This window comes from Apteryx mantelli, chromosome 1 (genome assembly GCF_036417845.1).
Source record: "Apteryx mantelli isolate bAptMan1 chromosome 1, bAptMan1.hap1, whole genome shotgun sequence".
Classification (NCBI taxonomy): Eukaryota; Metazoa; Chordata; class Aves; order Apterygiformes; family Apterygidae; genus Apteryx; species Apteryx mantelli.
The window spans coordinates 53,249,549-53,266,892 of record NC_089978.1 but is presented as its reverse complement, the minus strand read 5'-3'; the positions used below and the strand labels follow the sequence as shown (position 1 = coordinate 53,266,892).

At 37.6% G+C, this 17,344-nt stretch overlaps 1 protein-coding gene across 2 annotated transcripts; it reads left to right on the top strand.

The window, feature by feature from the left end:
- The first annotated feature begins 966 nt into the window (after positions 1 to 966).
- On the top strand, positions 967 to 15,502 carry SLITRK6 (SLIT and NTRK like family member 6). Of its 2 annotated transcripts, XR_010883701.1 has the most exons (3): positions 967 to 1,417; positions 4,951 to 8,790; positions 11,330 to 15,502. XR_010883701.1 is itself a non-coding variant. In XM_013951355.2 (2 exons), exon 2 carries the CDS (start codon positions 4,966 to 4,968, stop codon positions 7,486 to 7,488), a length of 2,523 nt encoding a protein of 840 aa, XP_013806809.2. In that variant the 5' UTR covers positions 967 to 1,417; positions 4,951 to 4,965; the 3' UTR covers positions 7,489 to 11,236. The 2 variants fall into 2 exon arrangements, 1 of the variants encoding a protein (XP_013806809.2); XM_013951355.2 differs by lacking the exon at positions 11,330 to 15,502 and having other exon boundaries at positions 4,951 to 11,236.
- Positions 15,503 to 17,344: the final 1,842 nt, after the last annotated feature.

Here is a 17,344-nt window from a genome sequence, read left to right as displayed (position 1 = left end):
GACAAGGAAGTAGCATTTGCAGCACATAAAACCAGCCTAAGTAGTGCAGGAGGGAGTAAGAAAATGTGCCTTGGATGACAGAACAATTTTGCTGGGAGTCCCACAGTATCTACTAATTACTTGTCTGTGACCACAAAAGAAATAATACTTTAAGCATAATACATGCCTTTAAGAATACCCCCACAACAGACCTCTTTTTATCAAAGCAACATTTCATGCAAACAGAATATAATCTCACATGGATAGATACCAACACACTATGCTAACATCTGTAAAACAGACAATTAGATTCAATCCAGTTCTCTTCCTAAAAAACAAGACGGGAAATTTTGAAAAGGACTGACTGCAGTCATTGTATGAGCATAAACACAAATACTCCATGATTTATTTTATTTCAGAACTAAAACATATAAAACAACCGTACAGACAGTGTCATCCCTACCCCAGTCACACTGGGTGGACTGGACCGACAGCTGTACTGCCTTGTTTATACATTCGAATAATCCTTCATTTCATTGTGATGGATATATTTTCCAGAGGACAAGGTTTCCCTTGTGGTATTGAGTGTATTTGGGCTTGACCGTTTTCAGGTTTTAAAGCAAGCATTTGCAGATATAAACTAAATGCAATATCTGTCTATCAGAACAAACTGCAAAAGCTGCAGGAGATGTTTACTGTGTTGTAAAATCAGCCTTTGATAGATTTTAAGTAATCTACAAGATATTTAGCTGAATTTTACCTTCAGAGGTTCAGTTAGATAAGGGAAAAAGGAGGTGAAACAAATTGCAGGAGGAGGAGGAGCTGATCTGTCTCAAGGTGGAGCTGTATCTTGTATTAAATGACACTGGCAGATTAAAGCTCTCAAATGGGGAAGGGCTTAAAGGCTGAGTCAAAAGCCAAGAAGTCTCTTTATTTACGCCTACCTCCCAGCCCCTGGCAATCTGACTAATAACAAACTGAGCTAACAAGAAAGACTAGAAAGAGCAGAGAGAACATAGAAGCAGCTTGGATCTAAAAATCTAACAAACCAAGAGTGATCAAGTCAAGCTCTGCTGACCATCTTGTTTGCTTACTGCATCCAAATTGCTTGTAAACAGTTAACTATATACAGAAAAGTCAGCATAGCTGTGAAGTATGCTGTGAATTTTAATTGAGGAAAAAGGACAACTGCTTCACAGGATGGTCTAATGTGCACTCTAATGTGCACTCTGCCTGGAAGATTTTTTCAATTGAACGCTCTGTACTCTGTCTTCTGAACAAGGATTTTAACTTTATGGAATTGTAGTTTTACCAGAGTGTGCAGCAAAGTGAAACTCAGAAGAAAGTGTGCATTTTTCATAGGGGAAAATTAAATTGCATTGAAACAGCTGCTCTAACTGCATTACTGATCCCTTCAGGGAGTGTTACTGCTGTACAGGTAAGAAAGATTCCAGTTAGCTTAGAGTGTGAGAAATTAATTTCTCAGTACTGGTTTATTTTTTTTTTCTGCATGACTTTGTATAACTTTTCTGTTAAATGATGGCAGTTTATACTGTATTTCAAACAGTCTGCCAGGTGCATTTATTCAATCTGCCAACAGTATAGCTGCATAGCAGAATGTGTGTATTAAGGAAATGCTGATTTGAGATCATGGTTGAGGGGGAGGAGTGGGTGTTTGTTTTTATTTTCTGAAGTGTCAGAATGGTCTTAAATGCATCATATGACCGTGATTCCTTCCAGGATTTAACAGACAATCTTGAAGGCTTTTAGAAATGACCGGTTTCTAGATGAGGGCTTTGAAATTAACTTTTTTTTTTTCCAAGTAGCTGAATGAAAAACCGATGCACAATAAAAAGCTATTTCAATATTTGAAAAAAAACATGTATTGATTTTCACTTCTCAAGCATGTGATGCCTTTACCATAAGGTGACTACTTCTGAAAGTGTTGAAATTCATCCAGTGGAAAGGACTGTGACTTTTTTAGTCTTTTAGAATTCATGTCACAAGAAGCTCAGTTAATGCAAGCAGTTAGTAATGACTTATATGAAGGCAGATAAAAGCAACAAACTTAAGTTACCATGTAGAATTTCCTGAAAAACCTCACCACATGAAACAGAAGTAAGGTCAGCCCTGTCAAGCCTTTTATTATTATTTTTATTATTATGAATTCTTTCAGTTAAATGTTGAGCATCTGTTACTTGAAAGTAGTTTTCATTTCACAACTGTAGCCCACAGAGACCTTCATTACATATTCCTGAGTGTACCGACCAAAAACAAAAACAAAAAAGAAAAAGAAAAAAAAAAGAAAAAAAAAAGAATACAACTCTCCTATTAGGTCTGTGTAGAAGTTCCAGGCATCTTTTTTTTTAGAGTGTGTGTGTGTGTGTGTGTGTGTGTCTGTGTGTCTGTGTGTGTCTGTGTGTGTCTGTGTGTGTGTGAGAGAGAGAGAGAGAGAGAGAGAGTTCTAACAGTGTTGCCCACAGAAGTATGATGATGATTAAAATGGGAATGTTTTCCAATTGGTTACAAATGTTTTTACTTTCATCTCTGAGAGGAGGGCTTTCATTTTTATAAATGAATTTTTCAATATGTACTAGAATGCAACATGCTTTTCAGATTAATTTTTTTTTTCCCTTTAATTTTGCTTAGGGCCTTTTTAAAGTGCAGTTTGAATTTGATGCAGATCTAAGATGGAATTCTAATGGAGAAAAAGAGTATAAAAATGAAGTCTAATTAGCCATATGGTAGATTTGAAGCTGGCATCTATGTCAAGAGTCTGCATTTTTCACCATAGGTCACTGGAAAGGATATTGCTGCATATAAAGCATGAATAAATATCTAGCATATTATGATTCTAGCTTTATTTTGAATATTTAAAAATAATGTCTTGGCATGTTGTGTCTTATCCAATACTTTTGGGATTAAAATTTAAGAGACTATATACATTGAATATAGGCAGCTGGTGTTCAAGAACTATGGTAGGACACAAGAAAATTTTCTCACAGTATGAATAGCACTTGCTGCCTCTAAATTGACACATCTATTCCCAGTTATCAGGAATGGTGAAAGGTACAATTCATTATGCACATAATTGCTGGATTTCGTGTGTGTGTGCGTGTGTGTGTGTGTGCACGTATGTAAAACACTCATACCAGAGCATTAGGTGCTTAAATGTATAAATCCTTGCAACCCTTTGTGAGGGAAGCCTTGAGAAGTTGTGTTGCTAGTAAAAGTAACAGAAGTGCCTGATAAATAAAATAAATATTGATGAGAGGCCAAAACATATGACCATACTGTAAGAATGTTTGCGCATTTAATTGCATAGATTCTTAGAAAGGGTCCTCATCGCTCAGAAATTAACACTTTGGCAGCTTAACTGTGTGGTGACTTTCTGTACTCCATATTTCAATAGCTTACTCTGAAAGATCAAGTGACCTTTATTAGATGGATCCCTTAACAAACCTGGTTTGTTCCGTCCTAGAGTAAATAGTGCACCCAAAAAGTTTTTGTGTTTTAAATGATCCATTTCATTGTAAGATTTTTTCTTTTAGCAAACATGGAAATATTTATTTTATTACAAGATTATAGACAGAGATTTCACTTCATCTCATATATCACAAAATACCTTTGTTCTTGCTAATTAGACAGCCTTGACAGAAAGAAATATAGAATCTTCAAATAAAGAGTGCAGCATAACTAATTTCAAACCAATGACAACACATATTTGACTTAAACATGCAAACTGTGCTTGTTACTTCATAGTTGTACACTTAGGATGTCTTTCTCAGGCCGTTTCAGTTTGAGACCAAATGGCTTGAAAGCTGATAATTTGTTACATAACATACAGAGGATACTGGTGATAATTTTTAACTGTCAAGGCAAGGTTAATTCTATGTACATTTTAGAATGTTTCTGGTAATTAATGATCATAATAATTGAAAGGAGTCTAATGATTCCTGTCCAAAAACCTGTTTGTCCCCTGCCTACCTATTTCTTCTGATATGTACTGCATTGTCAATTCTTCTTCTTTTTCTTCTTGGTTAGCTGTGTACACAGTTAGGGTGTACACAAGAGACTATGTTATGGCTTGACTTTGCTAATGCATGAATGATTTTGCTGACCTTGCCAATGCTATCTTTCTACACCTTGGATTTAATAATTTTTTATTATTTTTTGATAATTTTATGTGCATATTACATACAAGCATGTTACTCCACTACCAAGGAGTGTGTAGCATTTCCACTCTCACAAAATATACACAAAATATACCATATACATTAAAATTTAAATAAAGAGAAAACACTAATTTGTCTACTTCCTTTTCAGTTTGGAGGTACAAGGACAGCAGAGACAATACCTTTTGATTTACATACACACCGCAGAACCAAAGGAAAGATTCCCTCTATGCTACCTGAAGGAACTTTTGTTCACAATATGTTGTTAAACCAAACCAAATCTTTCTTTTTCTCCTTAGTAGCTGGACAATGTTAAGTTGAGCCTAGCAAAGGACCCCTCAAATTTGCAGTGCTACATGGTGATAAAAAAGTGATGATCTATAATATTATGTTATCCTTGATATAAGCGGCTTGAGGCAGTAACTTATTACTTCTGTCTAGTGGCAAAACATTACATATGGTATATAAATAAAGAGAGCACATTCTTGGTTATTTCCTACTTTGGTGTAGCAGCATGAAGTATTGAAGCACTTCTCCCTTTGACTGTGTTGCTTGATTCAATAGCTTAAACTAAATATATTTTCTCTTCTTAGAAAATCATTCAAATGTGTTGCAAGATATAATAGTTTCACAAGCTGGGACAGCTCACTTACAAGTAGTAGAAATGTTTATTGCTTTTTTTCTTTCCTGCTGCCCCTGCACCCAAATGAAATTATGACCTTGTTCCTTTTTTTTCTTTTTTTTTTCCTTTTTTCCCTTTTTTTTTCCTTTTTTTTTCCTTTTTTTTTTTTTCCAGAATCTTCTGGGCAAGATGAAGCTCTGGGTTTTTGTGTTATGTTCAGTTCTGGTTGCATCTGATCCTTCGCAGTCACAGCCTTCTTTTTCTTCAACCAGAGGATCTTGTCAGAGTTTGTGTTCCTGCGAAGAAAAGGATGATACCATGATTATAAACTGTGAAGAAAGAGGCATCAAGATGATATCAGAAATAAATGTCCCACCATCACGGCCTTTCCATCTTAATCTATTAAACAATGGCTTGAATATGTTATGTGTGAATGATTTTGCTGGCCTTGCCAGTGCCATCTCTCTACATCTTGGATTTAATAATATTGCAGATATTGAGCCTGGGGCTTTTAACGGTCTCAGACTTCTTAAGCAACTTCATATCAATCACAATTCTTTAGAAATACTTAAAGAAGATACATTTAATGGGTTGGAAAATCTGGAGTTTCTTCAAGCAGACAACAATTTCATCACAGTGATTGAAGCAAGTGCCTTTAGCAAGCTCAACAGGCTCAAAGTGCTTATTTTGAATGATAATGCGATTGAATATCTTCCTCCTAACATATTTCGTTTTGTGCCATTGACCCATTTAGATCTTCGTGGAAACCAGTTACAGACACTGCCATATGTTGGCTTTCTAGAACACATTGGTAGAATATTAGATCTTCAATTGGAAGACAATAAATGGGCTTGTAACTGTGATTTGCTTCAGCTGAAGATATGGCTAGAAAACATGCCTCCCCAGTCAATAATAGGTGATGTTGTGTGCAATAGCCCTTCAGTTATCAAAGGCAGCATCTTAAGCCGCTTGAAAAAAGAATCACTTTGTCCCACTCATCCTGTCAATGAACTTGAAGATCCTTCAGGATCACTGCCCCTGGTTGTAACCACCTCTATTAGTGATAGTCGCCTATCAACTAAGGTGATTCCTATCCTGAAAGCTCCTACTAAAGAGCCAAGTTTTGTGCTTCATGCTTCAAATCCAACTACTCAGTTTCCAGGAATCTATTGTCCTGTCCCCTGTCACTGCACCAGCCATACACTCTCAGGAGTTCTCATGCACTGCCAGGAGCGAAATATCGAAAGCTTGTCTGACTTAGGACCTCCACCTCCAAATCCTAAAAAGCTTATTCTAGCTGGAAATATTATTCAGACATTACTGAAATCAGATCTTGTGGACTATGCCAGCCTGGAAATGCTTCATCTGGGGAACAATCGTATTGAAATCCTTGAAGAAGGATCCTTTATGAATCTGACTAGACTGCAGAAATTATATCTCAATGGCAATCACCTTACAAAGCTAAGTCAGAATCTCTTCCTTGGTCTTCAGCACCTCGAATACTTGTACCTTGAATATAATGCCATCAAAGAAGTTTTGCCAGGGACATTTAATGCAATGCCTAAACTTAAGGTTCTCTACTTAAATAACAATCTTTTACAGACTTTACCGCCCCATATCTTTTCAGGGGTCCCACTTGCCAGATTAAATTTGAAAACAAACCAGTTTGCTCATTTGCCTGTGAGCAATGTCTTGGATGAACTGGATATGCTGGTACAAATTGAACTTGAAGACAACCCCTGGGATTGCACTTGTGATTCAGTTGGACTGCAAAAATGGATACAAAAGCTGAGTAAGAATACAATGATGGGTGACATTTTTTGTAAATCTCCAGGACACCTAGCAAAAAAAGAACTGAAATCCCTGAACAGTGATGTCTTGTGTCCAGGCTTAATAAACAGCCCTGCACTACCAACTCATGCCAGCTTTATAGTTGTGACAACTTCTTCTACTACAACCACCGCTGCAGACACCATCCTGCGGTCCCTTACGGGTGCTGTCCCACTTTCTGTTCTAATACTAGGACTCCTAATTGTGTTTATAACTATTGTATTTTGTGCAGCAGGAATAGTTGTTCTTGTTCTGCATCGACGGCGAAGATGCAAAAAGAAACAAGCAAATGAACAAATGAGGGATAGTAGCCCAGTTCACCTTCAGTACAGCATGTATGGGCATAAGACAACACATCACACAACTGAGCGCCCAGCTGCAGCTCTCTATGAGCAGCGTATGGTTACTCCCATGGTTCAGGTCTATCGTAGCCCATCCTTCAGCCCCAAGCATACTGAGCAACAGGAGGAGGGAAATGACAAGGAAGACAATGATTCCAAACATCTCCGCAGAAGTCTCCTGGAAAGAGAGAACGGTTCACCTCTTACAGGTGCAAATGTCAAATACAAGGCTACAGATCAGTCGGCTGAATTTCTGTCATTTCAGGATGCCAGCTCCCTGTACAGAAACATTCTTGAAAAAGAGAGAGAACTGCAGCAGCTAGGTATCACAGAGTACCTAAGGAAAAATATTGTCCAGCTCCAACCTGACATGGAGGTTCATTATCCTGGAACACATGAGGAGCTGAAGTTAATGGAGACACTAATGTATTCCAGACCAAGAAAGGTTTTCCTAGAACAGACTAAAAATGAGTATTTTGAACTCAAAGCTAACTTACATGCTGAGCCTGACTATCTGGAAGTCTTGGAGCAGCAAACATGAAGCAAACATACAGTGGGCTGGGGCTCAATTTCTGTATTTCTATTTTAAGTTGGAACCATTGTAAATAAAAGTGCCTTATAATAACACGTCAACAGTCAGAACTTAAGCACAGCAGTAATCCTAGCAAAAAAAACCTCAGGGATCACTGTGGGAAGCCATGGGGATGTTTGCAGGCAATGTCTCACCCCAAATTAAACATGAACTCTGTGTGATTGAACTGTGGGAGGAAGATTGCTTACTGCAATATTGCAATATTCCTCTAGATTTTTTTAAAGGTTTGTATGGCACTCTCTGTTCTGTTCCTGATTTATGGCAAAATATTTGTTAACTGTACTCTTTCTTTTTCCCTCAGTTTAATTGGATTATTTTAAAAACAAAACAAAACAAACCTGTATTTGTAGTTATAAGGTTAGTGTGTATTGGTTAGGGATTAGTACATGCACTACATACAAGAACATTGTCTACAACCACACCTAACATACCATTATAATAAATACAAAAGGAATTGAAACTTTGTCATACTAAATGTCAGTTAAAAACAAAAGGAAAAAATATTGGCATATGCACCCAGAGCCTGCAAATATTTAAGTATCTTACACGGAACTTCATCACGTGCATTCGGTATCAGTATGTGGAAGGAAAACATACATAACTATGTTTACCCAACAGCAATGACAAAGCAAGCCTTCTGCTATTTTTCCTCTCTGATAGCTTTACCTAAGTTTGGACAATCTTCTCTTATGCTGCTGCTATAAAATATTGTGCATCACTGGTGTTTCAATTCATAATCCTGGGCAATTTGAAAAGCTACTGAGAATCAGCTGTAAATATGTTACTGTGTTTAATAAGTTTGATTTTTATCTATCTATCTATCTATATGAATAACTTCTGTGCTGGCTTTAAATATTCTTGGAAGAAATGAGTTTGCTCTGGCTAGGAACTTGCAGGTGCAAAAGCAGCTCCTTCCCCACACGACCAAAAAGCAACCCTCAAACAGAATAACCACAACAAAACACACATGCAAAGAACAGTAATAGTATGTAGTATTTGTTTGTACAAAAATATGCTATATTTTCCAGAAATTAGAAGAAAATAAAGTGTTGCGAGAAAAAAATAGGTGAAAAGGTAGAACACTGCAGGTTTATTTTTGTTATGAAATCTAGCTAGATTTATATTAAGTATTTATTCTGTATAATTTTGTAATCTTTTTTTCTTCTTCAACTTGCAAGAAAACAAGCTTATTCTTAGCTGCCTTTCAAGAAAATCAAGGAACTGCTCTCTATCAGTGAAAATGAAATAAAGGTTTTTTTAAATGTCTTTATCTTAGAGGTCACTTTTTAAAAAGAAGGCAGCAACTCCTGCATGCACAAGTTTAGAACTGTTTGGGAATTAAACACGAGGGTCTTCACTCTTGTCATGTGGACAGAAGCATCTTGTTCAGTGTGCAGTAAGGCCATTCAAACTCTGTGCATGACTGACACAGTGCCAAAACACAAATTCTGACCTGCATTTATCTTCCTCTAAGCAAATCTTTTGTAAACTGACTATGCATGAAGAACAATTTTTTTTCTAATTTAAATTTGTAGAGCTAAAGATCAGCTTAATTACTACATGTCTATGTATGCGTGCTAAACTTAGCATTGAAGTCTTGATAAATTCAAAGCAAAAAGACATTCTTTAGTTCAGCTTACTGCTGGTGTCTTACCTATTTGTATATACAAACATTCTCCGTGTTCTTTGTATATAAGTTTCTGACAGAATTTCTTCTTATACTACAAATGAAAGTCAGATTCTCAGTTCTTTCAAATTTGCATAGAGATACTGACTGATGGTGCTATCCTAATTTCTATTATCTGAGGATCTGACCATATGTTGTCCCTGTTAACAAATCAACTTCCTTATTAATGTTTTGTAGATGCCATCACTTTGCTATGACAGTAAAACTTGTTGGCTTCCAAGAATCAAATTTCAGTAATTGGAGAATAAGTACTATTTCCTCTTTCTATGACTGAGAATAATTTAGTTTAGAAAACCTGTGTATATAAGAGGATTAGGAACAGTAAACCTGATTACCATGTATTTGTTTCCTTACTATCTTTATTCCTGACAATTAAAGGTAATACTAAGAATTACCAGTGCAAATAAGAGTGAGGCAAAGTGGAGAATTCTACTATATTAGCTTAGGTATCTAGTGCTATTTTAGAAGTCCTTGCATATTCAAGACATTTGAATGGACACGACATGTCATAGAATATGGAAACCCATGCCCTGGTCTGGAGGCACAACTGGAGCACAGGTGGGATAGCTTAGAGAATTAAAATGACACTGGATGCCTATATTTAAAAAACTAAATCCCACCCATAAAACATCTAAGTAACTTTATTATTTGAAATAATTAAGGTCCAATAAAAAATTTAATTCAGTTAATATAAATGACATTAAAAAGCTTTGAATTTTGAATCAGGCCTCAGAATATTGTTCTTTTTAGACTTTTAGAGATCTCAAATTAGTGTAGAGGAAAAAAAAATGTCCATGGTACATGATGACAGGGTTTAGTATTTCAGTGTCTTTCATTTGAGTAGTCATTTACATTAGTAAGAAATGGGTGTAAAAAAATTTATCCTGCAATTGCCAAGATCCAGGGAAATGATGATTCAGGCCCTCTGACTTAGGTTTAAGAGAAATAGTTTCACACTGAAGACAATTGCCGCAGGCACAGATGACACTTTGCTTAGCTGCTAACAGTTACTTGGCAGAACATTGAGGACAACTGTGTTGCAAAATATTCTTCTTCATTGCAGTCTCAAAGCATCAGAAAAAAGAGTGAGCTAAATTGATGTCAAAGCAATTCAGTTATACAGCTGTATCAGAGGATCACTCAGCATAAGTAAAGAGAGCTTTAGCTTTCAGCTTTCCCTCAGCACTGGGATTCACATCATTCATTATATCAGGGCAAATCTACTTTATGGTAAGCTGTAACACCACAAGTGGTTTTGTAGCTTCCAGGAATCACTATAACGTGACACATGTCATCCACTATCATCAGTCCCTATTGGACTCCTGTGTAGTGAATGTTTGTTTGATGAGGAACAAGGGGTCTGCCTACAGCCTTTCCTCATAATAACATTCTCAGCCAGTGATTTTCCAGTTTAAAAGAAACTTTATATTGCCAGAACAAAAAAGGATAAGAACTTGCCCTTATATGTTTATTCTTCAGTTGAAGATGTATCAATATCTGCTGCTTAAAATAAAATAATAAAGTAAGGAATGTATCACATAGGAAGGAAGAAGGATGAAATGTCTGTGCCTGAAATTTCCTTGGAACATTTCCATTATAACAATTACAAATGTATCCTTAAAATTGTTATTCATGTTTGCCAGTAGTTGCCAGTTAGTAGGGGTCTTAAGAAAATTATTTGTTAAGTCTGTGCTCTTCCCCCACCCCTCCAATGACAGGCACAGTTAAGTGGTTTCTATACATTTCACTTAGCTAGAATAATGGAGGCTGGAAGGTGAAGCATGTTTGACAGTCTGAAACAAAGTGGATTCATTTTTTTCCTGTCAGTAGGGTAATTTAATTGAGTGCAAGAACAGCGCTTCAGCAGGCACATTGGTGTACTTGGCAGCTATGTAATTGTTATGTTAGGGTACCTCAAGGTAACCAACACTATCATTTTTTCCCCTCACATTTCAGTGAATAAAATATATTAAATAGACCTGTTCCCTAAATAAACAGATATTAAAACAATATATTGCACTTATTTATTTTAACCTGCCCTTATCTTTTTACCTCTATAAAAGTCAAATGCATTTATTTTTCTGTTTTTTTTTCCTGCTACAGGTATTTTTTAGACAGGCTTTTAACACTATTACTTGAACATATTACCTGCGGTGACACCTCTGCAAGCTGAACAACAACAAAAAACCCAAACCAAACCCTTCCAAAAACAACCACAAATTTATATGTAAACTAGAGCACTGGCCTATTCAGAACTGGTCCAATATTTTCACACTCTTTTCCATTAGAATGACAGATCAACCTTTTTGTAACTAAATCCCAAATTGAATATGAGGTCAGACTTTTTTGCAGTTGTGTGTCAAAGCTACAAGATATGAATCTGAGCTTTTCTCACCTGCAGTAATTTTTTCTGTGATTAGAATCTGAGAATCAAGTTTTGGCCCCTTTCTGCAACAAAGAAGTGCCCAGTATAACCCCAAATAGCAGCTTTTTATAATGTGCCACTTAGCTAGAGATTTCTAATTGTATAATATGAGAAACTGAAGAGATGATTCTGATTGAGAGAGAAAACCATCTATTCAAGATCCTTGTTTTGGTACGTTAATTAAAAAAAAAAGAGTATTTATTACAAAGAAAACATTATTTCACAGGGAGAAGTAATAGTGGCAAGGGAAAAGAGAAGATTGAACCTCAAAGTCATCATCAGAAGGGATTCTGGATTATCATTCTGAGGATGCCATTATCTACACAAATATATTTTATCAGCCACACTGACACAATCTGCAAGTTTCGTGTAGATGCACTGAAGTCATTATAAGGGGAAAAAACAATAAAACTTTGTCTTAATTCAAAGATCAGCTGAGACACTTGCTGAGGACTCTGGCACACTTCTCTCATACTGCCCCAGCACAGGACATCTTCATCTCCATTGACTAATTTCCATCACAGGCAAATCCTGCTCAGCCGCAGAGCCCCCGGCAGTAGAGCCTCCTGCAACAGCCAGACCCTGCTCCTAGGGGAGGGTTTGCAGCACGCTCATTGCCTTCAGTGCTCAGCTCCCCTCGGACTCGATGTTTGATGCACACTGTTGGATTTGGGACAGGGCAGATGGATTTATTACTAAGGCTGTATGATGCTTCAAAAGACTTGTCCCTTTTTGATTTTCCGATGTTTACGATATTCTTGATCTTGTTCCAGGAGTAGGTATCAAATCCTTTTTTTCCTTGAAACAGAAATAAACTGTATCTTTAGCTGGAACCAATATGGGGAAGTTAATTGCCATAATGAAAAGATATAGGACAACATTTTCTTTCCTGCTCATCTCCTAACGGTCAGCTTTGTTGTTTTTGACACAACAGAGCAAATTCTTAAGAACCACAGTCTAATGTAAAGCAGCTAACCTCAAGGAAGAAAGTAAAACACCAGATGCTGTTCAGCTCTATGAAAGCAAGATGTGAAAGAGATTTTTTTTTTTTTTAAACGATTTCAACAAGACGGGGTGCAAGTACATGTGCATGGTAAATATCATAAAGCATTTATCAAAGTTTTGTGTTTTAAGACATTAACTTCAAAATATCCACAACATGTTCCTCCTATTACTACTACAATGACTACTTCTGTTCCTACTATTACTTCTAGTACTTGCTATGGACTGATGGAACGCAGCAAAGAAGAAACACCTTGTCTTCATATTTCAAGGAGAAATGTAACTTCAGCTGTTTGCCTTTACAGACAAATTCATCCAGATTATTTAATTTTTCAGACAAACTGTTTTAGAAATTAAGAATCAAAAAAAAAAAAATCCAGTTGTAATTAATGGACATTTAAAGTACAGAAGAGCATATAATGAATTGTTCAAAGAGAAGTCTGGAATCCTTTATATATGCTGAAATCTGTCCCATGGAATGTTAACATAAGTTTGCACTTTAAAATAAGCTATAAAATTTATTTTAGTAGCTCACAAAAGCGAATATTATTTTTAGTTTTAAATTAAGAGCCATCCCAGCATTTTTGCACTGTTTTGAATACAAAGTCTACTTAACACTTTCATAATGACATACGCATTTGGGCTTAACTACAAATTAAATAGTGCCGTACTGAGACATATTAAAAAGAATAACACTGTCAAATGGAATCTGATTACCCCCAACTTTTTCCTGCTGAAAATGTGCACTGTGCTGTGCAAGAAATGCAAGTTTCCTGGGCCAGGAGAATAAACAAGAATATAAATTATTTTGTATCTTTGTGAGAGTAGAAAATTTTGGCATCCATTCCTGTGGTGTAGTATGCTTATACAGTTCACGTGAGACAGTAATTATCTGCGAGTTTCAGTATTAAAACATAATTAAATGCACGACATTCCTAACACAGGGGAATGACCTGACTAGTAGTCTACATGATAAAGTCCTTTTATAAGCTGAAGGTAGTTGCAATTGCACTTTTTTAAGGATCCTGTGTGTCAAAGACTATATACATATCTGCTAGATCAGACCCCCAAAGATCCTCTCAAGTCTGGTTGAAACTTAATAGGATGTTAGATTCCAGGCTGCCAAGGCTGAGGTAGTTACAGGCATCCAGACACCCTGGATATGGAGGATGGTGAAAAACCTCTTGGGTCAGTCATTATAGAGAGTTTTTGAATAACAGCTAAATATTTAGATGGCTCTTTTGCTCTGATTCTAGGCATTTGATATTCCACAACATTATGATTCATATATATTCATATGATTTAAGGATGAATGTAAACCATTAATAAATCAAAAATGAAGCACTGAGATGCTACTTTTCACAAAGTGTAAATGATTCCACTAGATATCAGGAAATGGGGATTGAGATCTGCAGACTTTAACTGCCTTGTGTGTTACATAAATGTCTTGAAGTAATACATAACTTCAGAAAAAAAAAAATGGGGGAAAGAAGAATCTCTATTGACCACACATGCATAGAGATGTCCCAAAGGGAAATGCTGTGCTAAGCATAGCTATTTTTATGCTGTCATTTATGACATTATGAGGACCAAATCATATTCTAAAGATGTTAAAGTAATTGCATTTTGCAGGCTGGAAACTATCACTGCACTGGAGTATCATTTGGAGTCAACTAGACTTCTTACAGGCTCAGATTTCATGATTATTTTTATTCATTAAAACAATCACAGAATAAACAGAAGCTTTATTATTTTCTTATATCGGTATCTTACGAAAGCAATGCTGTGGGAAAAAAAATACGATTTCTGAATTTTTTATTCATATTCTGATCTAAGGGCCATTAAAGCTATGGAAAGATGTCTTTTGGATCTGGAGTTATGATGAAACTTAGAAGTCTGTGGTTTTGTCTGCACAGATGTATACAGAAAAAAAAAAAAGTGCATTAACTTAGGGTTGTTGCTGGCCTAAGTCACCAGCAGACTAGATCAGCAACTGTACCTAACTCTAAGGCCAAACCATATGTTAACTTGACAAAAATAATTCTGTGAATTCCTGTGACACTCTTTCCTGAAAAAGCAAAAGCTTTCTGTGTCTGCTTTTTATTTATTTTTTTTTTTTAAGATAAGCATGTAAAGAAGATCACAACACAGGTTATTAAGGTCAATATCTTTTTAGATGTTTGGATATCAGGAAGATATTTGGACATTAGGAAAGATATTTCAATGTTAGGAAAAACTTCTTTACTAAGAGGGGTAGTGCAGCACTGCAATAGGCTACCCAAAGTATCTGTGGAACCTGAATCCCTGGGAGATTTTCAGGACTGCTGGACACACAGCTGGTCTCGAGGAAGAAACAGTCCTGCTCCAAGCAGGAGTCTGGACTAGACGGCCTCCAGAAGTCCCTTCCAACCAACACTTCTGTGGTTCTAATATGATTCTGTGAAAATTTTTTGAGGGCAAAGTACAAGAACATTTCTTTTCTGAACCTAGGCTTCCAGAATATGAAGTTAAGGGAAGAGGAAGATACAATACTCAGCAAGCACTCTAGTGAAAGAAAAGCTTTTCAGATAACTTCTGTAAGATACAGAGAAGCAGTAATATTCAACCAGCATCACGGTTGAATTAAGTAGTGTTGCTTTGATGCTGGTCAGAATGCATGCAAATTATGGTTACCTAAATCTATTGTTAAAATTATTTTTTTTATATGACAGATGACTTCCAATCTCTAAATAAAATGCTGGAACTATCTGAAACTCTCAAAGAATGACCCATTTATGTACTAGCTGAATTTAAAAAAGGGCTATTTTCTTGACATATTGGTGTTGCAATTCTTCACACATTTCAAAGATGGAGACAATCTTACTTTTTCAAAGAGTCTTCCAGACTTTAACAGTTCATACTTAATTTATTCTATTTTTCAGAAAGTCAAATTAGTATGTGGTATAGGATGAATGCAAATTATGATTAAAAGCTATATTTACATAAAATATTACCTTAAGTCTTTGAAATGTTATGGAAAAAAGCAAGCAGCACCTAGAGGATGGTCCTTCTTCTCCAAATGTAACTGATTTCACCAAATAAGGATCTATTTGATAAATAAATTTCAATGGTAAAAAATCATATGACAATTTGCTTAGAATCACAGAATCACAGAATCACAGAATCGCTGAGGTTGGAAAGGACCTCTGGAGATCACCTAGTCCAACCCCCCTGCTCAAGCAGGGTCACCTAGAGCACATTGCACAGGATCACGTCCAGGCGCGTTTTGAATATCTCCAGAGAAGGAGACTCCACCACCTCTCTGGGCAACCTGTTCCAGTGCTCTGTCACCCTCACAGTGAAAAAGTTCTTCCTCATGTTCAGATGGAAGTGTCTGTGTTTCAGTTTGTGCCCATTGCCTCGCGTCCTGTCACTGGGCACCACTGAAAAGAGTCTGGTCCCATCCTCTTGACACCCTCCCTTCAGAAACTTGTACACGTTGATAAGATCTCCTCTCAGCCTTCTCTTCTCCAGGCTAAACAGGCCCAGCTCTCTCAGTCTTTCCTCACAAGAGAGATGCTGCAGTCCCCTAATCATCTTTGTAGCCCTTCGCTGGACTTGCTCCAGTAGTGCCACATCCCTCTTGTACTGGGGAGCCCAGAACTGGACGCAGTACTCCAGATGTGGCCTCACCAGAGCTGAGTAGAGGGGGAGAATCACCTCCCTCCACCTGCTGGCAACACTCTTCCTGATGCAGCCCAGGATACCATTGGCCTTCTTGGCCACAAGGGCACATTGCTGCCTCATGCTTAACTTGGTGTCCACCAGCACTCCCAGGTCCTTCTCGGCAGAGCTGCTTTCCAGCAGGTCAACCCCCAACCTGTACTGGTGACTGGGGTTATTCTTCCCCAGGTGCAGGACCCTGCACTTGCCTTTGTTGAACTTCATGAGGTTCCTCTCCGCCCACCTCTCCAGCCTGTCCAGGTCTCTCTGGATGGCAGCACAGCCCTCTGGCGTATCAGCCACTCCTCCCAGTTTTGTATCATCAGCAAACTTGCTGAGGGTGCACTCTGTCCCTTCATCCAGGTCATTGATGAAGAAGTTGAACAAGACTGGACCCAGTACTGACCCCTGGGGACACCGCTAGCTGCAGGCCTCCAACTAGACTCTGTGCCACTGATCACAACCCTCTGAGCTCTGCCATTCAGCCAGTCCTCAATCCACCTCACTGTCCACTCATCTAGCCCATGCTTCCTGAGCTTACCTAGGAGGATGTTATGGGAAACAGTGTCAACAGCTTTCCTGAAGTCTAGGTAGACAACATCCACTGCTCTCCCCTCGTCTACCCAGCCAGTCATTCCATCATAGAAGGCTATCAGATTGGTTAGGCATGATTTCCCCTTGGTGAAGCCATGCTGACTACTCCTGATCACCTTCTTGTCCTCCACATGCTTGGAGATGGCCTCCAGGATGAGCTGCTCCATTACCTTTCCAGGGATGGAGGTGAGGCTGACTGGCCTGTAGTTCCCTGGGTCCTCCTTCTTGCCCTTTTTGAAGACTGCAGTGACATTGGCTTTCTTCCAGTCCTCAGGCACCTCTCCTGTCCTCCATGACCTTTCAAAGATGATGGAGAGTGGCTTAGCAATGACATCCACCAGCTCCCTCAGAACTCGTGGGTGCATCCCATCAGGGCCCATGGATTTGTGGGTGTT